Source organism: Lactuca serriola, chromosome 1, assembly GCF_051521515.1.
Source record: "Lactuca serriola cultivar US96UC23 chromosome 1, Lser_US96UC23_V15, whole genome shotgun sequence".
In the NCBI taxonomy this organism is placed as follows: Eukaryota; Viridiplantae; Streptophyta; class Magnoliopsida; order Asterales; family Asteraceae; genus Lactuca; species Lactuca serriola.
In genome coordinates this window covers 50,998,350-51,024,787 of record NC_136408.1, presented here as the reverse complement: position 1 = coordinate 51,024,787, position 26,438 = coordinate 50,998,350, and the positions used below count along the sequence as shown (strand labels likewise).

General features: G+C 30.4%; 1 protein-coding gene and 1 long non-coding RNA gene across 2 annotated transcripts; both read left to right on the top strand.

Moving 5' to 3' along the window:
• On the top strand, nucleotides 1-4,373 carry LOC145054772 (uncharacterized). Its single transcript, XM_079003030.1, has 8 exons — nucleotides 1-398; nucleotides 467-512; nucleotides 618-643; nucleotides 729-1,008; nucleotides 2,309-2,448; nucleotides 2,550-2,635; nucleotides 2,874-3,110; nucleotides 4,229-4,373. Exons 1-8 carry the CDS (start codon nucleotides 21-23, stop codon nucleotides 4,371-4,373), a joined length of 1,338 nt encoding a protein of 445 aa, XP_078859156.1. The 5' UTR covers nucleotides 1-20.
• Nucleotides 4,374-17,919: 13,546 nt separating this feature from the next.
• Nucleotides 17,920-18,987, top strand: LOC145068586 (uncharacterized). The gene is made up of 4 exons (XR_013689014.1): nucleotides 17,920-18,143; nucleotides 18,250-18,288; nucleotides 18,389-18,447; nucleotides 18,806-18,987. It is a non-coding gene; the product is annotated as an uncharacterized LOC145068586 (long non-coding RNA).
• The last annotated feature ends 7,451 nt before the right edge of the window (nucleotides 18,988-26,438 follow it).

Here is a 26,438-nt window from a genome sequence, read left to right as displayed (position 1 = left end):
GTGGGATAATTGGCGATTGGATGCCTCCGAGCCCTAGCCCTAGGTCTTTTTTTGCAGCTATGTTGGGGGATGATCCTGGTTCAAGATCAGTACCTGACCCTCCAAAAAACGATACCAATAACGACACCGGGTTCACTTTCCCTGGACCAAATCCCCAAATCGAGTCTGAAAATGGCGATGCGACAAAATCAAGTGAGTTTGGTGATCAAAAAACGAACTCAAGGGCACCTCTTGTTGAAAGAATGGCAGCTAGAGCTGGTCATAATGCTCCTAGGTTGAATACAGAGATTATAAAATCTTCTGATAATTCACAAACTCAACAATCTCCATATTTATTTTCACCTGGTGTTAGCCCAACTTCTTTTCTGGAATCACCTGTTTTCCTTTCCAACTCATTGGTAAGCTCACTAGATAAACTAGGGGTATATTAGTAATTTACTATACTAAATGATCATTTATGTTGTAGGTTCAACCATCTCCAACTACTGGAAAGTTCCAATTTGTTCCAAATGGTAATAGTAGAAGCTCCATGATGTTCTTGGATTCCTCTAATAGGGTTAAAGAAAATTTCTTTGAGGACACTAATAACACTTTTTTTGCCTTTAAGCCTTTCCCAGATTCAGCTCCTGTATCTCGTGATCATGTAAGCAGAGTAAACATACCTTTAAAAGTTATTTTCTCAGAATATTTTTTTAAACATTAATGATTGTTTCTTTTGGATCATTTAGGTGAATCCACCTTTCATGTCTACACAATCTTTTCAACATAATGAAACTCTAGTTCAATCTGAAAGACAATTCCCTCCACAAAAGATTGAACCAACACAAAATGAAACATCTTCACTCCATATTCGCTCACGCTTTCTTAATGGCAATTCTGAAAGATCTCAAGAACATCATGAAGATGATGCAGATCAAAGAATAAATGGAGATATTGGTAATAATTCCAACAGTGCCTCATCTAAAGATGGATATAATTGGAGGAAATGTGGTCCTGTTAAATTGTCCTGTACTACCTGAAACGATCTCCATCTTCTCCAAATCAAACACGAATTGTTGTTTTGGGTGACAAATCTAAGAACCGAATACTTGACTAATATAGTAAAAGAAACATCTAATAATATTATTATTGTTTATATTGTAGCCAGAATCAGCACCAGGGTACTCTTCAAGCTGTCTATTAAGCTCCATATTTGTTCACTAGGGTTTTTCTCTAAGAATGGATTTCCACACCAACTAGTTAAATGGATGGTTAGGGTTCCATATTGAGTTCTGCAGATACTTAAAGTGGATTACGAGACTCTCTCTCTCTCTCTTACTCTCTCTCTCTCTCACACTCTCTCTCTCTCTCTCTCTCTCGTCAAAACTCAAAAATAGAAGACATGAACTTCAATTTTGCTGTAATATTTTCATGATAAATGTCAGAGCTTCAAATAAGTTAATTTTTTAGGCATAATATGTTTATGATTAAGAATAGTTACATCCAAAATTTTGGAAAAAAGTGAATTAGTTGAGATCAATTTGTTGGTGAAGTTGTTAAAGTCCGATTGCAGTCCCACAGCATCACCACAATACTAGGTTCAAAATAGTTTACTTTTGGTCCTCCAATTTTTATTGAATACACACAATTTACCCTTACAAAACTTGATGGTCTTGTGATAAACATATATGGGAATATACTCGATGCCTTAGGTGTTGCCCTGCTACTATCAAGGTAACATCATATACTTATCTTTTTTCTTTTTTAAAAATTTAATCTTACTTTATTATTATTATTATTTATTCCATTCGATGAAAGGCTGCTTTTGGTATGCAGTTCCTGTCATAGTTGCTTCAGCTGCTCCTTTTGACAAACAACAAGAAGTTGATGTTAGTGATGAAGATTCTACAATTTGACACAACTGCAGGTGAGCTTCCTTTACTTATTAAGGTTAAATTTTGTGATTTTCTTCCAATCTTTTTTATTTTTAATTTTGTATTTGTATTTTTCCACCCACACACACCAGGACTCGCTCGTTTCTCTCAGAGTAAATTTGGGGTAACATTATGCCCGCCAACTATTTGATTGAATGTTTGCTTCTTTTGACAGTGAAACAAGTCACATTTATATAAGTACTCTTGGTCCATTTTTTTCAAGGGGGTTGTTACCAGCAACTCAAGACATGAATTATGTTCTCAAGGTAGGAATGCATAGTAATTTGGCAATATAGATCCTTTATTTTGCCTCCTTTGTGAGTATATTTAAAAAATTTTATAACATACTTACATGATTAAATTTAACCTTGCCTTATTAATTGTTTTTAATGCAGTGGATGATCTGAAGGTGAATGCTGAATACACAGGATACAGAGTAGGTTCTAGTGTTGTTGTGTGGTTTTGGGAGGTTGTGAAAGCACTTAACAAGGAAGACAGGGCGAGATTGCTTCAATTTGTCACTGGTACATCAAAGGTATATTTGAGGATATAATACCTGAATTAATTATTAATGCATTTATACATATAATACAATCTAACGATAACATTGGATGATTGATTAGGTTCCATTGGAAGGTTTTGTATGTAGCATTGAAGACAGTTCACACAAGAGTAATTGACACCTCTCTTGTATTCAAATATTGGAGTGGCTCCAATTTCAGGTGACCATCTTTGAATGATTTGTGTAAGGAAAGTTTCAAATATCTAGTTGTAATATTTTGTTCCACCCAAAAATACGTAAATACCCTCGTCACTTTCGTCGTTGAAAATTGCCTTAAAAGGCTTATTCAGTCTTATCTATTTTGAGCATTTCCTTAGTTTATAAAAATATTAGATTGTTTCTTCATTATATGAAGAAACTTGCAAAAAGACATAAATACCCTCTTGTCTATTTTGCAGTTCCTCTGTCCTGGAAATAGGAAGCGATCCGGTGTACTCAATTGAACTCCTTCGCGAAGAGAATGATGCGGTTATTTTAGCAATGGGGGCAACAAAGCCACGAGACCTCCCTGTTCCTGGACGTGAGCTCTCAGGTGTGCATTTTGCAATGGAATTTCTACATGTGAATACTAAAAGCTTATTAGATAGCAATCTTGAAGACGGAAACTATATGAGAGGGACCAAACGTAGCGCATTGTACTCTCATTTATTTTCTAACTATAACAATATACTTCCATTTTCTTAATAACAATGTACAATCGGATCCCCTTAGTCGTTCGAACGATTATTTGTATGGCATTAAATTTATGCAATGGATTCTATTTTTTGTATATGATATTTTATTTTCTATTATGAAACATTAAATACAAATTTAATTTGAAAATAAGTAAATCTATAAATAATATTTTTTTAAAACATTTAAAATTATGATACGCAAAAATGTGTGTCATCTTCATTTATGACATGGCCTTTCTTGACAGGGGCTTTCTTGATACGCAATGCGTGTCATTAACACGCGCGTCGTAAGGTTACGACATGCGAATGCGTGTCGTCTTCCTTTATGACAGGGCCTTTCTTGATACGCATTGCGTGTCGTAAAAGCGCGTCGTAATTGTGCGTCGTAAATGAGCGTCGTAAATGTGCGTCGTCTATAGACGACGCGCAAAAGTGCGTCGTCTCTCTTTATGACAGGGCCTTCCTTGACACGTATTTGCGCGTCGTCTGAGCCTTTTACGACACGCAATGAGTGTCGTAAAAGGCTGTTTTTCTAGTAGTGCAACTTTGCATCTGATATTTTAGCTCTCATTCTTCCACTCGCCTTCTTCATCTAGATCAAGGTTTCTTTTCTTGTGTCATTGTTGAGTCTGTAATCAGAGTCTTGTATTGTGTTCTTGTTTGAGTGTGAGAGCTTACGTAGGTGAGGTTTCAGTTGTAAGTTTCTTGAAAACCAAATGGATCTTATTTTTCATTAATGAAAAGATCTTTTGATGTTGTGATAATTCATTCTTTGTGTTTGTTTAAATTTTTGAACACTTTATTACCGCTCATACCCTTCATGTTTTCGCTCACACTTTTCCATGTTCCTCTCCTTCTCATTCTACTTTGTGAAAACCATCTTACCCCTGACATCCCTTACTCACCTCTTTCTTTTTGAATCGTGCCACTAGTACTCATATTCGTTTAGTCATGAAACTGTATTACTGGAATCTGAATATGAACAGATCAAACGTTTGAATCGATTTATAGATTTGAACTTGAGTTTGAATCAATCGGAGGTTTAAATTTATTTTATTGCTCGTTGAATCTAGTTTCAGATTAGTTACTCGGTGGTGGTGTAGATGTGTACAAGTGATGACGAATGGTGGTAATGGAAGATGGTGTTTGTTGATGGATGTGGATAGTGGTCGTTGGAGGTGGAGGGTGGTGGTGGGAGTGGATGGTGTTGGACGAAGAAGATGATTGTGATCTAATTTAAGAGAAGTAAAATATACCCCTGCAAAATTTTCCTACTTTTCATCATACTCATTAGATTATGACAAGTGTGTTATAATCATACTATATTATAAACGAAACATTTTTCCTTTCACCACATTCATTTGAAACTCCCATGCATTTTTCCTTTCACCACATTCATTTGAAACTCCCATGACTTTTCAATTTCTTTCTAATAATAATTATAAGTTGGTTAATAAGGTTAAATAAATATCAAACCTAAAATATAATCATATATAAACTAAATTTCAATATTAAAATAAAACATTTATTTCTACTTATTAAGTTATGTTTTTTTAACTTTTAACATATTATACTTGATTTATTAGTTTTAATATAGTATTGGATGTAAACCATTATCATTTTAAAGATACAATTTTGGAACAATTTATATAAAATACTTAAATTATTAATTTAAATATAACATTATAGGGTCAACTTAAATATAAATTTAATTTTAACTTAAACAACCCAAAAAATATTTTGAAAATAGTTAAAAGTGATAAATTATAATGTCTTTCCAATAATGATTAAACTCCCATGCATTTTTCCTTTCATCACATTCATTTGAAACTCTCATGACTTTTTAATTTCCTTCTAACAATAATTATAAGTTGGTTAATAAGGTTAAATAAATATCAAACCTAAAATATAATCATATATAAACTAAATTTCAATATTAAAATAATATATTTACTTATACTTATTAAGTTATGTTTTTTTAACTTATAACATATTATACTTAATTTATTAGTTTTAATATAGTATTGGATGTAAACCATTATCACTTTAAAGATACAATTTTGGAACAATTTATATAAAATACTTAAATTATTAATTTAAATATAACATTATAGACCTATTAAAGTTAAGTATAATATGTTAAAAGTTAAAAACACAACTTTATAAGTAAAAGCAAATATATTCTTTTTATATTATAATTTAGTTTATATATGATTACACTTTAGGTTTGATATTTATTTAACCTTATTAACCAACTTATAATCATTATTAGAAAGAAATTAAAAAGTCATGGGAGACTGGGAGTTTCAAAGGAATGTGGTGAAAGGAAAAATATATGGGAGTTTCAAATGAATGTGGTGAAATGAAAAATGCTTCATTTATAAGTATACTAGGCGAATATTCGGGCGTTGCGCATAATACAACAATATATTTGAAAATTTTACAAATATATGTTTTTTAAATATGTCAATGACATTGTTATTCGCTTTTATATAATAAATCTAATAATAAATTTGTATAAACATTGTTAGTTCTGAATTATATGATAACATGGATATCTTTTAAACTTATATAATCCTAAGTGTCTTAATGACGTCTACCTGCAGGTTACTTATGAATAAAATTAAATATAATATATGATTTAATGATATTTATAGTTGTTGTTATGATTAATTAATTTTAAAAAATTTATTTGCTTAAGATTTTAATTTCTATCATTGTAATTGTTTAAAACATCAAACATTGTTTTTGTTTTTAAAGACAAAATGTAATTTTGTTGTATAATTTTACCTTTAACTATTGTTGTTGTAAGTTATTTAAAATAATGTATTTCGAAACTCTTAATTATTTTAATTTGGTTTCAGACTTTTAATGTTTTTAAAATTTATTTGATGAATATTGTTTGTTTCTATGATTGTAGTTATTTAAAACAAATTTTTTGTTCTTTTTAAAGAAAATATTATAGTTTTTTTTTATATAATATTACTTTTAACTATTCTTATTGTAAGTTATTTTTAAGCTATTTATTTGAAAATTATTAATGATTATAAAAAATAGTTTCATGGTTTGTTTTTTTTTTTAAATTTAGGATTACAATTTAGGTTTAACACTATAATTTATAATCTTTAACTATTTATAAATCAGTCTCTCGATTTTTTTTCAAGTTTAACTGAAATTTTGATTCAAGTTAATTGTTTAATATTATATTGAAATTAATAATTTAACTATTTTGCATGAACTCATAAATTATACAAATCTAGTGACTTTAAAACGATAATTGGTCACATACGGCAACATATTTAAACTAATAAGTTAACTATAATATGTTAAAAAGTTAAAGTCATAATTCTTAAATAGAAATATAATATGCGATTTTAATATTATAGTTTAGTCAGTCATTTGAATGACTTCTAGTTGCGTGTTACACATGAATAACATTAAATATAATATATGGTTTAATGTTATTTATAGTTGTTACTGTTAATTAATTTTTTTAAATTTATTTGCTTAATGTTTTAATTTCTATCATTATAATTTTTTAAAACATCAAACATTGTTTTTTTTATTTTAAAGGTAACAATATAATCATTTATATAGAGTTATTTTTAACTATTGTTATTGTAGGTTATTTTAAGCTATTTATTTGAAAACTTTTAACGATTATAATAAATATCTTTAGGAAATATTTTAGTTAAATTGATATTACAATTTAGTTTTTGCATTTAACACTACAATTTATCACTTTTTACTATTTAAAAAATATTCTTTGTTTTTAAGTGGAACTGAAATTTATATTTAACTTGATACTATAATGCTATATTTAAATTAATAATTTAAGTATTTTGTCCAAACTGTTCAAAAGTTATAGCTTTAAACTAATAATGGTTTACATACAACAACATTTTAAATTTAATAAATTAAGTATAATATATTAAAAGTTAAAGACATAACTTTATAAGTAGAAGTAAATATATTCTTTTAAAACTGAAAGTTTATTTATTTATGATTACAATTTAGGTTTGATATTTATGTAACTTTATTGACCAACTTGTAATCATTATTAGAAAAACACTATAATTTATCACTTTTAACTATTTACAAAAAAACATTTTGGGTTGTTTAAGTTAAACTAAAATTTATATTTAAGTTAACCATGTAATGTTATATTTAAATTCATATTTTAAGTATTTATACAAATTGTTTCAAAATTGTATCTTTAAAATGATAATGGTTTACATCCAATACTATATTAAAACTAATAAATTAAGTATAATATGTTAAAAGTTAAAAAACATAACTTTATAAGTAGAAGTAAAGATATTATTTTAATTCGAAAATGTAGTTTATATATGATTACACTTTAGGTTTGATATTTATTTAACCTTATTAACCAACTTATAATTATTATTAGAAAGAAATTGAAAAGTCATGGGAGTTTCAAATGAATGTGGTGAAAAGAAAATGCATGAGAGTTTCAAATGAATGTGGTGAAAGGAAAAATGTTTCCTTTATAATATAGTATGATATGATATGATATGATATGATAATGATGATAATGACTAGGCGAATGCCCGTGCGTTGCGCAGAAACACCTATATAGTTGAAAGAGTAAATTACATGAAAGGTCCCTATGGTTTGGGGTAATTTGCACGTTTGGTCCCTAACTTATTTTTTTAACTCGGAAGGTCCCTACTGTTTGTTTTTGCTACGCACTTGGTCCATATTGTTTGTTTTTGTTACGTGTTTGGTCCCTGTCTTACCTAAAAATACTATTATTAAAATAGGAAAAAATTGTGGGGTAGGTAAGATAAGGTGAGGGGGCAGGGTTGAGGGTATGTTTATTTAAATAAATTAAAAAAATAATGTGAAAAATAATATTTTTAGGTAAGACAGATACCAAATGCGTAACAAAAACAAATATTAGGGACCTTCCGAGTTAAAAAAAATAAGTTAGGGACTAAGCGTGCAAATTTTGCTAAACCATAGGGACCATTCGTGTAATTTGCTCTAGTTGAAATCTTTATAAATATATGTTTTCTGTAAATATAACAATAAATATTTTGAAAATAGTTAAAAGTGATAAATTATAATGTCTTTCTAATAATGATTATAAGTTGGTTAATAAAGTTAAGTAAATATCAAATATAAAGTGTAATCATAAATAAACTAAATTTCAATTTTAAAATAATATATTTACTTCTACTTATAAAGTTATGTCTTTAACTTTTAATATATTATATACTTAATTTATTAGATTTAAAATGTTATTATATGTAAACCATTATCAGTTTAAAGTTACAACTTTTGAACAGTTTGGACAAAACACTTAAATTATTAATTCAAATATAACATTATAGTATCAACTTAAATATAAATTTCAGTTCCACTTAAAAACCAAAAAATATTTTGTAAATAGTTAAAAGTGATAAATTGTAGTCATAAATGCAAAAACTAAATTGTAATCTCAATTTAACTAAAATATTTACTAAAGATATTTTTATAATCGTTAAAAGTTTTCAAATAAGTAGCTTAAAATAACTTACAATAACAATAGTTAAAAATAACTCTATATAAATGATTATATTGTTGCCTTTAAAATAAAAAATAATGATGTTTTAAAAAAAAAAATTATTGATAGAAGTTAAAACATTAAGCAAAGAAATTTTAAAACATTAATTAACAATAACAAAAACAATAAATAACATTAAACCATATATTATATTTAATTTTATTCACGTATAACTCGCAGATAGAAGTCATTCAAACGATTGACTAAACTACAATACTAAAAGCTCATATTATATTTCTATTTATAAATTTATGATTTTAACTTTTTAACATATTATAGTTAACTTATTAGTTTAAATATGTTGTCGTATGTGAGCAATTATCATTTTAAAGTCACAAAATTTGTATAGTTTATGAGTTGATGCAAAATAGTTAAATTATTAATTTCAATATAATATTAAATAATTAACTTAAATCAAAATTTCAGTTAAACATGAAAAAAATCGAGAAACTGTTTTATAAATAGTTAAAGATTATAAACTATAATGTTAAACCTAAATTCTAATCCCAAATTAACAAAAAAAACCATGAAACTATTTTATTATAATCATTAACAATTTTCAAATAAATAGATTAAAAATAACTTACAATAAGAATAGTTAAAAGTAATATTATATAAAAAACTATAATATTTTCTTTAAAAACAAAAGCAATTTTTTTGTTTTAAAAGTACTATCATAGAAACTAACAATATTCATCAAAAAAAAATTTTAAAACATTAAAATTTCTGAAACCAAATTAGAATAATTAAGATTTCTAAATACGTTATTTTTAATAATTTACAACAACAATAGCTAAACGTAAAATTATATACAAAAATTATATTGTTGTCGTTAAAAACAAAAATAATGTTTGATATTTTAAGTAATTACAATGATAGAAATTAAAATCTTAAGCAAATAAACTTTTTAAAATTAATTAATCATAACAACAACTATAAATATTATTAAATCGTATATTTTATTTAATTTTATTCATAAGTAACCTGCAGGTAGACGTTATTAAGACACTTAGGATTACACAACTTTAAAAGATATCTACATTATCATATAATTCAAAACAAACAATGTTTATACCAACTCACTATAAGATTTAATATATAAAAACTAATAACAATGTCATTGATATATTTAAAAAAACATATATTTGTAAAAATTTCAAATATATTGTTATATTCTGCACAACGCGCGAGTATTATTTAATTTTTCATAGTTTAAAAATAAATCATGTATAAAAAAAAAGTTTAATATTGAATCATATATACAAAAAATAACATTAACCTACAATACTGGATCAAAATATTATGTTGAATAACTCATGTTATTTTAATGATAATTTATATACAAAATAATAGAAAATGATGTAATGATAATTTATATACAAAATAATAGAAAATGATTAAATATGTACAGAATATATTTCATTACTCTACGAATCATTTTTCCAAACTATAATATACAAGGATTCGCTCCTTTTGGAGGAATGTAATTTTAAAAGTAAATTTCTAAGGTAGTCCCTCGATATAATGTTTGTTTTGATTTTGTTCATGAAGAAACTTGTTGCTTTTTTATCATTGTAGACCGATTTTGTTGCGTAAATTTTATGTTTGTTATTGATAAATTCGACGTAAAATGATCCATGTATAGTGAAAATAGTACTTTTAAGTCTAAGTTTCAAAAACTTGACAGTACTCTAAAATGGTTCGCTTTATCCTTCTTTTTGTTCTTTTTTTTTTTTTTATTTTTTGCTAATTCTATTATTTATTATTATTATTATTTAATTTAGGCCCCACCCATTGAACTTGACACCTTTTCATTGTCTCCATAAATGTAACATGTATGAGTAGTTGGAGATGTACATTTAAAACTCTAAGTCTAAACCCACTCAATATAAGATTTTTTCTATTAACGTGTTAAAACATTAACATATTTTAACAATAGATATATCTTGTCAAAATGGTATATAAGGGCATCACAAAACCAATATAAGAAGAAAAATAAAATATAAATACTATTTTAAACATAAAATAGTATGTTAAATTTGGAAAGTCTAATGAATAATATTAAGTTAGATTAAGTTAGACATTATAAGTACAATATATAAACGAATATGAATTTTTATACAAATGCAAACCCTCATATTTTATCAAAACACAAAAACTTTGTTTTTAGGAAAATTTTGCATATGTTAAAGTGCATTATTATAACATCATAAACTTCAACAAAACATTTAAAAGACAAAACAATGTAATAATGTTGTGCGGAATATGAAAACAAGGCCTCAATGATATAACAATGTAACAACATAATATGTACATATCAACCATCACACAAGTACCACAAGAAGGATTTGCAAGGTCTAACAACAGATGTAGGCTTTTTATAATGACACTTATATCACTATTCACCGTAATTGATATCCAAGTTATTATAATATTTGGATCATAAAAGTCTCGATCCCACCTAAATGGATGCATATCATCATGATTTAACTCCAAACGTTTTAAACATGTTTAAAACATTAATAAGATGTCCCTAAATATATTTTCTCAATTCTAATTCCAATTTCTCAATTAAGTCTCCTCTTATCTAATTTAAATTTACACCTGCTAAGATTATCATTAAAATCAGAAACTTTCAATCGGTTGTATTTTAAACTTCCACCTAATTCAGAAATATTATCTTGCAATTCAATTAACTCATCATTATAACGAAAAAAATGGAATATCTAATGATTTGAGAATAGAGTATACCTTCGCAGTAACCTTGTTTCACAATTCCATGTGCTTTCCTGCACTTTTGGCAGAGAAACACGATCCGATGGAGTTCGTACTGTCTGAGTTTCAATTATCTTCTGAACCACTCCCTTGTTGTTCCAATGAACCAAAATTTCTCACCATCAAACACTTTCCAACTTTCACACCTGCATCAACAAAGTTAGCAACAAAACATTTCCATGATTTGGTTTACCAACCTCCTCATCTTCGTAATCAGTGGACCATACTTCAACACGACCATTATCGATCCTCTTCTTCCATAATTCACACTTTTCCCTAAACTTTTGACAATCGGAGTTCTTAAATCTTTTGGACATAATAGGCTTCGTCCTTCTACTTCTCTTTCTTTTCATTTTGCTTTCTAAACATGTATTCTTTTGCAAAATGATTTTTGCCATTAAAGTAGGTACAGTCAAATCCATAATCACCCAACAATATCTTCTTCTTCTCTTCATCTTTCTAATAGCCTTTTGAGTCTTCATTTTTATTTCTCTCCGAATAGGAAATTTCCTCTGTATCCACCTCCATTCTTGTCTGATTTTGATGAATTGTTGCCTCTAAACTTTGCAAAGTTTTTCTTAAAGAACTTTTTCGGTTTGCTCACCATCAAGGCTTTCTCTTCACTAGTAAACTCATCATCTGTTTCATCATAATCAGAATCAACAGTTTTTTACTTCTTCTCCTTAACAACATCACCCTTCGCAACCAAAGCAAGAGGTCCAACTTTTGGAACAATTTTCATATCTTCCATCATTTTCGATTCATGAGTACGAAGAATTCCAGCAACCTGAACTAACTTGTAAATCCTGAATTGTTCATGAGCTTTGATAGTGGAAAAATGTGACTTCCACTTCGAATGCAATCCATTCAGGAACGTAACCTTCTGTTTCAGTCACAGACCTTTCCAATCCAAGTTTTAACATTTTGCTAAGAAGATCATTGAACTTATAAACAACTTGATCCAGATTTTCATCATCCATTTGCTTGAAAGAACTAAATTCTGATAGCAAATTTGTCTGGATAGAATGAGTTTAATCTTCATCTCCGGAGTAGAGTTTTTTCAACTGATCCCAAATATGTTATGCAGTGTTGAGAGAACTAACCAACCTGAAAGTATTTGGAGTAAGAGCAAAACGTAAATCTCTTTTGCACAAATATCATATCGAAGCATATCTTTTTCATCCTGAGTAAGATCATGTTTGGCAAGAATGTTTGAGTAATCACTTTGATTAAACACAAACAACTTTGTCTTTGAACACAAATATGGACCATTCATAACCGATTCCCACATATAAGGACCATGATCTTTGTGACAACCCAAAAAATACGTCACCAACCGCCGTTAGAATCTAACGCTTTCAACAACATGTAATAGGACAACCATGTAATCATCCGACAAAACAATAAAGATATTCGATTTTTGTCCTAAATTACATCAAAAAACAGGCTCAGAAATAACTGCACAAAAAATCATGTCACCGTAAGAGCAGGTTAACGTTTTAGAATATACACGTTGCCACGATTCCAAAAATATAAACTTCGTAAAAATCTGATTTGATATGGAAGAGATATGATGTTTATAGTAAATAAAAATCTACCGCATACTAAAAGTTACAACGCCAAAAACTACAAAGAGAACAATTGACTTTTGGAAGAAGTCGCCAAAAGGAAAAACATAATACTATTCAAAGTAGAAATTTTGAGACAAAGAACGCCTAAAACGAAACCCATATGAGAGAGTTATGATTTTTATAAAATCATAACGGTTATAAAATATAGGCTAAAAACAAAGGTTAGAATTAGCCAAAATGACCAAAAAAATAGTTGTAGTGTATGTCGAGACCAACACGGATATATAAGATTCGTTGAAAACGGAGCTCGTATACGAGAGATACGGATTTTTAAAGTTTAATTTTTACCCACTCGCACGTGACGCGCATCTGACGACGGGGTTCATCAGGATACATATGACGTGGAACAACCGCACAAGGAGATGGGGACACGTGGTAGCTCCCTGTGGCTCACGTGCATTTGTGTGGCACCTGGTCTAAAATTTGCTATAAATAGCAAGCTCCGACACTTCATTATGCACACCTCCAAGATCTTCTCTCTCTCTCTCTCTCTCTATATATATATATATATATATATATATATATATATATATATATATATATTTATGTGACACTACTTCCTAAGCGCATCCCGAGTTCCAGACTCCCGATTCTACACTAAATGAACGGTTTCACGCATCAAGGGTGAGTTTACAGCCCCACTATACAATTTTTAAACCTTTTACCGAGGGGGGGGGGGGGGGGAGAGTACATGTTATATCACAACTATTTTTCATGATTATTACTAACTATATAGCATTAGTTATATAATTATGCTTAGGTCATTAGGATAATATTATGCCTAGTAGATACCCAACCCAACTTTTATGGATAATATTATGCCTAAATGTTACGTTGACTCAAACACTTAGAAATTATGCATACCCAATCATTATGCTGGTAAAACTTTTATGGGAAAATTTTACCTAGTTGTTACACTAGCCAACCTATAGCCACCCTTTGGATAACTTTGTACCTAGTGGTTATACTGTCCATATACCTAGCTAAACTGAATACTAAAACTTATATATATATATATATATATATATATATATATATATATATATAGAGAGAGAGAGAGAGAGAGAGATAGGTTCAGGTGTTTAAACTAAGTATTGTGTTATTGTATGCATAAATGTGGGTCAATCAAAATTTAAAATATAAATAAATAATTAAAGAAATAAATAAGGGTAATTAGGTAATTTTATAAACAACTTTCCTAAATAATTTCCTATAATTATGCTAGTTGATTTTAACCTAATTTATTGCCTTTTAATTACCGTTACGGATTCGATCGAAAGGGAACACAATCGAAGGAATCAGGAACCCCTCCTTCTTCTCCTTCGCCCCATTCACCTACTACGACGCTATCGCCGTCTCCGGGTCTTGACAAGGCGGAAGCATCGATGACGTGTAGAAGCAGCGAAGGTTCAATTGTTCTTCGCTGGCTGTGAGATGCGAAGGAAGGAGGTCTGATGGCTGCTGGTCTTATTGATTCGCAGTCGGTGATGGCCTTTAGGGTTCGACTTAGGCCGAAGAAGATGAAGGGGAAAGAAGCAGAGACGCTTCTATGGGGCTGGGGAAAGGGAGTGAGAAGCGAGGGGAGAAAAACAGATGTGCGAGAGGTGTTGCTATGAATCGATAACAGGTAAGTGCTTTGTCATTTCTTGTTCACTCTTTTCTTTTTGTTTTGACAAAAGCTAATGAAGGAGGATGAAAGCAAGTAAAAAAATGATCCACTGATGTGTTTGGCTTTGATTTTTGATAAGAGAAGGAGAGGGAAGAACAAAGGAGGTTTGATACTCCTTTTGCTAATGAAGGAGGATGAAAGCAAGCCCATGGATGATGGAGGCCAAGGATGCAAGAGCCATTAGAGTGTAATCCAGTGCATCTGCATAATTTAAAAGCTTGGTGAATGGCAATGGCTGATCGTTCAAGATCTCTTTTTCTTCATCTACTACTTCTTATGTGTTAACTTTCTTCATTATGCTTGCATCAAAGTTTCAGACTGGTAAAATCAACTTGTTTTTGTTATACTTTACATCATTACATGGTTTATATTTATTTAATCACATACTGTAAAGAAGCATCAGAGAATCGTGAGTGCATATTCGATTGGGTTTGTAGAAAAAAAGAAGGTGAAATATATATATATATATATATATATATATATATATATATATATATATATAGAAGGAATTCAGCAAGGGATAGATATTTGATCAGGTTTCTCTATGATCTCTTTATACAATTGTGAACTATGATCTTTTTATACAATTGTGAATCAAGCATTGGTGATAAGTTATTAATTTTTATCAGGTTATGGGTTTGATTTTTTGACAAGAAAGAAGGAAGAAGGAAGAACAAGAGGGAGCAGCTGGTGATTGGGTGGTCTGAGGCTCGCAGTGAAGAAAGGAGTGCACGTTAGTTCAATTCAGAATGGATTGTGTTGCTCTCTTGATTCAATGGATGATATTGGTGAGATTCTAATTCTATTGGAATGGAATGACAAATTCCAATTATGTTGGAATGACATGACGAATTCCAATTCTGTTGGAATCACAGAAGTTGATGCTTGAAGAACGGACCACAAAATTGAAACGGACCACATTATTCTTTTAGAATGTATTAGTCGTTGTTAGATTTTGATGTTTTCTTTCCAGTTTTGATTGTTTTTTAAGTTTTATTCTTTAACAATAAATGTAATTATTAACAAGGTTTACCCATATTTTATAAGAAATAATGTATTTTTTGTTTTTATTCTTCTAGTGATTGTTCAAGAATTTGTTATTCTAAAAGAAGTTTTTAAATTCATGATCAAGAAATAGGTTCAAGAATATTTTTATTATTTTTGGTTCAAGAATATTTTTAATTTTGAATATACTCATAAACATATTCTGTCAGAATGTCCGAATTAAAATAATTATAATTCTTAAAATTGGAATTATTAAAATTAATAGAATCAATGATCCCTTAAAAAATGTAATTTTCCTTTATTAAATCTATGTTAATTGACTAAAATATCCTTTTAGTTAAACTAGATGATATTTTTCGATTATTTTTAATTCAATAATATGTATTAATCACTTTCTTAAGATAAGTAAAATGATTGGCCCATATTTATGCATACAATAACACAATAATTAGTTTGAATAGAATAACCTAGGCCTATATATATATATATATATATATATATATATATATATATATATATATATGTGTGTGTGTGTGTGTGTGTGTGTGTGGGAAAAGTGAATATACCCTTAAGGGTATATAAGCTTAGGTACCCAAACTCATAATAATACGTCGTTTTATTGGATATATTCATTATAATATTGTTAAACTTCAATCCTTAACTTGATTTGTATTCAATATTTTTAAATTTTCACTATTATCTTCTTTTACATCACATCTTTTTGTCGAACACTTAGTAGGCTATATATATTATTGTTGAAAATGACAATTATGTAAGAGGAAGGTAAATATGAAATTTATAAAAATCTTTGAAGTAATTCAATTTAGAAGTTGAATTATAAGAACATTGGACAATTACAATGTCTATATATATGATACAAAACGATGTAGTATGGTGAGTTTGGATACCTAAGCTTATATACCCTTAAGGGTATATTCACTTTTCCCTATATATATATATATATATATATATATATATATATATATATATATAAAATAAGTATCTCGTATAAATACAATAAAGAAAAACAGCATGATCGACCAGTGGAGGCTGAACACAAAAAAGTGTTAGATGAGACACAGTTTATCCCTCAGCTAAATAACCTTTAGCTATCCCTGCCTATAATCGTTAAATCTGAAGTGAGCGGGAAAGATATGTATATATTTATACGAGATTGACACTCTCACCTGTGGTTGCTAGCTACAACCTGTTAGCAATTCGAAACATGCATACCTTCTAAACTATTTGCGACGTCCGATGAGCCGTCGTGGTTTCGAAGATTATTCTACAAAATCATAACTTGGTTATAGGAACTCATCGTAACATTCTTAAACTAATCTATCTAATAAAACGACCACTAGGAAATAAACCTAAGAAAGTAGCGATAGAACACAAAGTCAAGTATGCGAGTTTAGGATAACAACAACACTGGCATAACAAAACCTACAAAATGTTTTATGGTATATAAAACATGTGAACTCACCAACGTTATGTTGAACTTTCAAACTATATGTACTCATAGGAGAATGAATCTGGAAGACGATGGGCGAGATCCCGGTGATGCAGTTAGAAACTTATGCGTTTTATTATTTTACTTTGCTTTCGGAACGTACTTGTACCTTGAACATCTATGTCACACACACACACACACACACACACATATATATATATATATATATATATATATATATATATACTTTGCTTTCAGAACGTACTTGTACCTTGAACATCTATGTCACACACACACACACACACACACACACACACATATATATATATATATATATATATATATATATATATATATATATATATATATCATGGTTGTAAATATTGGCCAAGGCGGCCGATTAATCAACGCCTAGAAACTTGGCGGCCTCCAACTACTTACGAATAAGGGTTAGAGGGTAAAATAATTGGCCTTAGTTAATATCGGTCCAACTCGGTCCAAATCGGACTAAATCGGTCCAACTCGGACTCCTAATTGGGTCAAATCGGTCCAGCTAACCATGAGCTCAAAAGAACCAGTTAACCCACCGAGCATTTGGGTTTGATTTTTTAAAGTAACCAAAGTCTCCTTTTATAAGATACGCCTGCCTTCATTTTTTGTCCCACCAGCGATGTAGGATGCCAAACTTGCAACCTTAATATTTTTTTTCACAACTCCATTGATGTGGGATGTCGACAGTGAAGCATGGGAATCCGATTGCTTTCATACGAATTGAAATCGCTCAAAACACGAAATCGTCGACTGCTTTCTTCTCTAAGCTGTGGACTCATCTTCTCCGACGACGCAACAATTCCGATTCACCTTCAATTCAAAGTCGGAAATTGGGACATCTGAGGTAAATTCGAAAATTCATGGGAACTCCGATTCATCTTCAATTCCACAGGAACTTCGATTCACATTCAATTCAAACTCATTCCATCTGTGATTTTGTTTTCTGCTAGATCGAAGGCGGAAGTTGGAACTCCGATTCACTGTCTGAGGTCCGTGTCTCGATTATCAAGTCACTTATCAATTCGTTCTTCGTCTGAGGTGTGAGGTATGTGCCTCGATTGTCACAACCCCCTTGAATCTGTGATGCAGGTTAGTTCTTCAATCCATGATGCAAATTGTAATGGAACCCGTATTCATGGATATATCAGGTATTGTAACCAGGTAGTGTAAATGAATTGATGTTTGTATTGTAATTGAATCCATCACAACAGGTGCACACCAACTGTTTGATATTTTGTCTCGGTGAAATTTGATTCACATTCCTTGTTTAATTGAATGAGTAGTGATTATAGGGAGGGTTAATTGGAAGGAACATGCAACGACTTGTTTAATTCTCCACTTCTGCTTGTTTAATTTTGTGATTTGAGTTCTCCTCCAACCACTTCACCTTGTTTAATTAACTATTAAGTTGTTTTGTAATTTGAGTTATCCACCCTGTTCGCTGTTAATTTGATTGATAATGTTTGGTTCATTGTTAATGTGTTAATTTGTTTTTAATATGTTAAGGTTCCAATTGAAGGTTAGTGTCCAATTCTAGGTCTTTGAAACGAATCAACCAAAGAAGCCAAGAGAAAGAACAAGAAATAAAGCTTCTAAAATTGTTCTTGTTCCCTCAATATTCATAATGCAGTAGTTAGTTATTTAGATGTGATGTATTAAGGATCAAATGAGTTTTTTGTAATAATAGTTTCATGTTATAATGTTATATTTATTAATTTTTAATTGATATAATTTTATATTTATTAATGTTATATTCTTAGGATTAATGCTATATTTATTAATTTATTAATAACTAATGGTCTCCGATTAATCCCCGTTTAGCCGATTAATCCGTTGACCCAGTCCACCGTCGAGCTACCGTCGAGCGATTTTTGCAACCTTGATATATATATATATATATATATATATATATATATATATATATATATATATATATATATATATATATATAATTTAATGAATAAAAAGTAACGTTTGCATAATAATTGGATTGTTCAATATATCATGTTGACTAGAAATCCAACATCCTAACGTTGCACAACACGATGTTTCTGCCGTCGGCCGAGGGTGTGACAATTTTCAATTCCAACGATATAATCTTCAAAATGCATCGTCCAAACTTCATAATCTTCAGGAAAAAGAATAGGAATGTGAGTATTAGATACAATACCGCTTGGAAAATTGATTCCACTTGACGGATCAAATTTAGACATGATTTCAAGAGAAATTGAGTAAGAATCAATACAATGAGCACAAAATGAATTCAAATTATGAAGTGTTAATTAGAGACCATGGAGACCATGGAGGGGTAAAATGGTATTTCACCCTTTCCGAGAGTTAGAAAAGGGGTAGGCTAACATTTTAGGGGTAAAATGGTCTTTCACCCTTTCCGAGAGTTAGAAAAGGGTTAGCCTAACATTTTAGGGTTGTTATTATTAAGTGTTAATTAGAGATGATTATGATATGTAGGCGGAGTCTAGACCGTCATCGAGTGCAAGACCTACTTGCTTACTTACGAGGTGAGTCTTCTCACTATACTTACCTGAGTGGTGATATTGTGTAATCGGAGGGTCTTATATGTTTATACTGAGTTATGTGATATTCTGCATTTGTCTTTGTGATATGTGTTGTATATTATTTTTGTGCCTTGATAACTTAGGATCGGAGGGTCTAACAGAGTTGTGAGACCAGAGGGTCTTCACTGAGACACATTGACCGAAGGGTCCTTTTTGAGATATAGCCATGAGAGGCTAATTATTTGTGTGTGGTCTTTTGGGAAAATCACTAAGCTTTTTGCTTACAGTGTTATGTGATATGTGTTTCAGGTACTTTTCAAGATCGCGGGTTGGCGCCAACTTGATTGTACACACCAGTTGGAGTTTATGTTTTGAGGATTTTAGGATATTATCAAATAATTTTTGATTTGTGTTTTGACAACTTATACATTGTGGTTTTTGAGAAATGCGATATTGGGTTTTATGTGATTTTAAAAATGATTTTTTTTTTTGAAAATTTTGATTGTTACAGAAATTGCAGATTGCGGAATATATCTAAGTGGATTTGACGAACACAAAAAACGTGAAGAACACTCAATGAAACAAAATCGAATGAATAGATTTGATGATGAGCTCAAAGATATTCCTGCTCTGATATCACTTGTTGGATCGATAGATTCAATAAGAACGAAATCATGTTTGAAAAATGTAATCAATAAGAACACTCAAGCGTAAATAAGATTTGTTTTTTCATTAGAGAGTAAAAGGAATGCAATTACAATTTTTTGTAAGACTATTTTTCAAAAAATACTCAATACCTTCAACGAACTCACCTTCTATAGGACATATAAGGAAGTGGTTGACCACTGACCAATCAGGTTTAGGACACCTAGACAAACTACAACTGTCAAAACATAACAAACTAACTACTGAGATTCTAGGTAAGTCAATACGATCGCGATCGTATCAACACAAAATTCACAATCATTCCAAAATACGTTTCACTATACAAACTCAAATACAATACATCAAAGTACGACCCTAACAGAAACGTCGATCAACAACCTAATCTTCGTTTTCTGGACGTTACTCAGTTGGTCGCTAGAAAACCTTTAGTTTCGTTCCGGAAATTCCTTATTTTCACTAATAATCTCCCAAAATCCAATTTCCCTTTTTCGATTCCGTTCGCAACCAATATAAGCAATTTAAACACCATGTTATAGATCATACCCTCTACAAACTAAATATTGACACTTTGTAACCCTCGCAGGATCCCTTATCTAGTATATTTCCTTCTAAGGAATTTTTATAGCTTTTTGGAGCATAAGCATAAAAACCATGAAAGGTGTACTAAAATTATGACATTGTTTAGCGGCAGGAAAGATTTTTTTAAAAGGAGATTTAGTTGGAATTTAGTCCAAAATGCTATATGTCTTGATGTCATACAACATTTCAAACTAGGGGGCATAATGGAGGACCGTCCCCGGACCTCCCAAAACAGAAGGATAGAAAGTGAAGGATGGAAATGGAATGATAGAAGTGAAAGGATAGAAATACATGGATAGAAATGGAAGGACATAAGGACAGATAGTGGCGGACGCAAAACATTTTCGTAGGGGTGACATTAAATTTTTTTTTTCCAAATAAATCTATATTAGCAGTGTCACTCGTGTTTTAAGCCGGTGCACCCAATAGAAAAAACATTAAAAAAAAAAAGTTTTACACTACGTGCCGGCGTCGGAGCAATGGCCCGGGACCCCTGGGGCACCACTAAGGTCCGCCACCGGACAGAATGCTACAAAAGAACACTTTCTATGATACATGCACACTAAAAAGATCTAGGACATATCATCTAATATTATATTAATAGAATAATACATACTAAATAATACAATATTACCATGACTCCCCTTCCTTTCCTATAAATAGCTTACTCCTCTAAACATTGTAGGTAAGTGTTCTTCATTCACTTTAATCTATCTCACAGAGACATCATTGTCTCCATATAGTCGGCTCCATCCTGCTAGTTGGAGTCGACTCTCTTTAGCGATCTAACTTGATCATTGGAGTTACTCCCACGACAGTTCCTGGGACAAGTCTAACAGTCTTCTTTCTTGATGCTTCTAAGGTTGTATAGTCGGAATCCTACCACAACGCACACCCATCAGATATATGAGCGAGAAGCAAGACCCAAATTGGCTAAATAATACACGTATCATCAGGGCCCATGTATTACATGACGGTCATACAATGACCAAAGGGTCGCATGCACTAACTGATTAATAGAGGGACTATATGATTATGTGTAAATAGGGGGAGATTATGTAGTAGCTGAAGACATGGGTGAAAAACCAATGGGAGGAGGTTTGGTTTGCGTGACCAGTGGAAAAGATATGAGGGTAATCATAAACAAATGAGTCATAATCCTAATATGTGGAAAACTAGTGAAAATATGACGTGATAATAATACAATATATCATAGTTTTTGTGCGAGAAAATCCTAACATCTTGAAACATCCAAAAACAAATCAATTTCAAGCCACACGTCTAGAATGACAAAAGCTTTTCCAAACTAATGCAACAAGCACAAATTATGAAGTATGCTAAATTTTGTTCGAACGATCAAGTCTAAATAAACATGTTTAAACAAGTGAAAATATGCTTAAGAATTAAACAAGAAATGACACAGCATACATCTATGCTTTAAAGTGGGACAATAATGAGAAATTCATATAATGGTAGCATAAAAAAATAAAATAAGTAAAAACACAAATAAATAAAGGAACGAAAGAGTTGAGGCTTATGCAACCTTCCTTCAAGTGTTATGAATGCATTAAAAACTTAAAGTCTAAAACAAATGGAACCAATCATATTATATGCAATAATCTTAAAAACTAAAGCAAAATGGAACAAAATATAAGAAATGATATACTAAATATGTGTTAGACATTATATTATATGTTATGATGTTTATTATAAGCAAAATGGTATGTAAAGATGTCCACGTATGTTATTATTTATTAATATATTTACTTATGTATTTTGCTTATCATGGATGACATGAACTTTTAATAAAATTGATAAAGATGCTCACGTATTTTATTCCTCATGCAAACAGTTTTGTAAGATGATTTTGAACCATACATCACAAAAGTATTATAAGAATTTATTGTTAAATAAGTTAATTACATATATATATATATATATATATATATATATATATATATATATATATATATATATATATATATATATATATATATATATATAATTACTATATATAAAGACCCTTTTTATCTGGTGCCACCAAAATAAAATTCACATGGTTCAAACACCAACACGTAACCTGCCTATTGAACGGCACCATTAAAACATCGGGAGTTGATTCACAAATCGCACCGTTTCATGTTCCATGCATTGTATCGATTATCAACGTGTGGTATGGCTATAGAGAAGGACATCCACCATAAATCTCCTTTATTTTCTCCCGATTCAAGAAACTTCCCAACACTTTTTCTCCTAAATCGGAAAAAGTGGCCTATGACTGTCGTGAATTTTGATCGACAACAATAGAGACCATTAATTCTTCTCTTCTCCTTTGTTCCTAAAGGAAAGCAGACCAACATAACCCATCAACAGATGGTGTACACACAAACATACCTATGCAACGACACTGTTTAATCTAGGGTTTTCGAAAAGGGGATTATAATCCACAATCTTGATTTTTCTCAATCGTCTCCATCTACTTTGGTGTTGTTTGTTTTTTTGAAGCCAAAATATCTGCAGTCTGCGGACCACATCTGCAAGCCTCTGCGGCAGAAGAGGTGGACCAAATGTCTGCGGTCTGCAATAAGAAGACTGTTTGTTTTTAACGTCTGCAGCCGTTGAAATAAATTAATTTTTCAATCTTAATTTCATGTCATAAAGATTAAAAATGCATTTTCAGCAAAAAGATAAAGAAAATAATAATAAAAAAAACAGGTGGTTTTTTTTTTTTGGTTAAAATGAGGTCTGAAGACCTTTGAAGACAATGGCTCATGTCTGCGCCAGGAAGACCTCGCGCAGACGTTTTTTGGTTTGCGCACTTCAAAAAAACAAACACTCTGCGAGGGCATATGTCTGCGTGTTGTCTGCGCGGCGCAGACAAAAGTGGTTGTGCAGCTCTTCACAAAAAAAACAAACAACCCCTTTCTTTTATTCTTCTCATGCCACTACTTCCTCTCTCAATTCCATCTGGTTCCCCATTGTTCCTTCTTTGAAAAAAAATTTGAAGAACATTGTTGTTTGGATTCTTCTGATGATGTATAGAACAAATTCACAGGCTTTCATGACGGCAATGAATTTCTCCTTTTTTTCTCTACAAAAATTAATCTGGTGTATCCTTGTTCTTTGGTTTCTTGATATAACTTCGCAACATCCAAATAATTCTCCATTTACCTTTGTCACTTCCGGAATGATTGATCTTCCAGGATTCTTCAAAAGTGGTTAGACTTAGTTTGCGTTTCACTTCAATTATATCTTCTCGCTGCAGTGCTTCATGTTAAATTCCTGCGTATAATAGAAATCTGCACCTATAAAATGTTAGATTCTTTAAATTTTATATATCCATCGATGTAAATATAAGTTTGGAAGATATGTAGTATGGCCCTATTAAAAAGTTGGACCAATATAAATCAATCCTCAAAATACAATTAACCGCAAATGACAAGGAAGTTGGTTTCGATGATGATGTTCTTAACATATATGTAATTGTTGAATTTTAAGGAAAATAAATAAAACTTTGAACTTTTTTCCACACTAATTTCATCATCCAAAGTAAGGAAAACTGTAAAATACAGAAATGACTATTGGTTGTGACATTAAAGAATGAGAAAAATATTTAGGGCATAGAATTGTCGTTATAAACTTGAACTGGGAAGAAATCCAAGCACTGGATTAACCCTAACAAATAATAAAACTTGAAATCAATTGTTCTTGAAGAACGGAATCCGCGGATGAATGGAGAAGCGTGGACAATAATAGTGGTCAAATGGGGAGTTTGTAAATTCTTTTTAACCTTTGTTTATGTTCCAAGATTTTTTTAACCACCATTTAGGCATGTTTCAGTTATTTCTTCTTTTTATTAAGCATGGTTTACACTTCAAGAATTTGTCCAATGATTGTGTGACTCCATGACCTCCACCATCACTCACGTCTGCACAAGGTAATACATTCATTCAATATCATAATATCCAGATTGCTAAAAAATGGTTATTTGTAAGAAGGATTTTGAAGCGACTCTGGTACCTTGATGTTAGCCTTTAAGCCAGGTAAGAAACTACTATATGTTCAAATATCTTTCATCGATCAGTCTATTATTGCATGTTGCTTTTGGGGATTTGGTTTCGTTCCTTGATTCCTTCCTGTTGCAATTGTTAGTAGCGTATATAGACTTAGAGTTTGTTGAAAAAATCAAAATTATTAATATCAAAAGATCTTAAAAGTTGTGTAGGTAGTCATGGTATAGACATCATGTTTCCAATGCAGCAAACATAATGTATTTATCAAAAAAGTTATATTACATTTACATCTACTTATTATATTTTATTGAAATTTTATAAGAATCCACTAATAATCCTATTTTAGATACCCTTTTTAAGTTTATTAATCTATAAGGAAGTAAAGTTGTTCCAACTCGAGAGTTTTTACCTATTATCAATGAGATGAATTTTTTATTTTATTAATTTTTATTTATCTAATTTAAGTTTAAGTTCTTTATATAAAATTGGGACTGTATGGCGGGTAATTAAAACCTATGTCGAGGTTACCACTTATATTAAAGGTGCAATTTATAACAAGGAAGATTAGAGGGGAACACACTTTTTTGGCTTTTTTAAATGCACGAATGCAACCTACTTTAATATGGAAATTAGTTACACTTTGACCCTTTAAACTTCATTGTAGATACAAAACAATTTTCATTGTTGTGATTGAGGAGATTTTCAAAGTACAAAACTTTGATAAGTAAGGAACTAGAAGTACAATGCTATATTCAGGAGAGTTTCCAATCTCTCAAATTTCTTTTTGAAACATTGGGTTTGAGTTAATTGCTAATAATTTTATTTAAATATCTCATCTTAATTAAATTATGGTTTTAATAATGTGTTGTCATAAGCGGAAAAAAGCTAAGCAATAGTTACGATGTGGCTCAAATTGTATTAATTTACACTTCAACAAACTTTATTAATCAATAGATACTTTCGGTTGTTGTCCAACATATATAGCTGAAAATTTCAACAGTAACTATGAAAATCCAACTTCAAATAACTAAAATCAACCCAAAAGTAAAATGAGAATCTATCATCAACATTTTTCGTAGCTCAGTTTTTTTTTATTAAATATCATATGTACTTTTAAAGAGAGACTAAATTTTATTGCAAAAAGAAAGGCTGAAAATAAATCAGATTTATCTCTCAATGTTTTTAAGAGAGAAAGTTAGTGGAAAATGGCAATGTCAGTAATCTTTTGCCATTAATTTATGTACTCTATGTTTTACCTATAATAGCAATATATAATTATTGTTTACGATAATAGCTATATGTAACCTACATTAGCTCTTTGTTTTGATGCTCCCGTTGTAACTTTATTACAATACTTTTTACCAA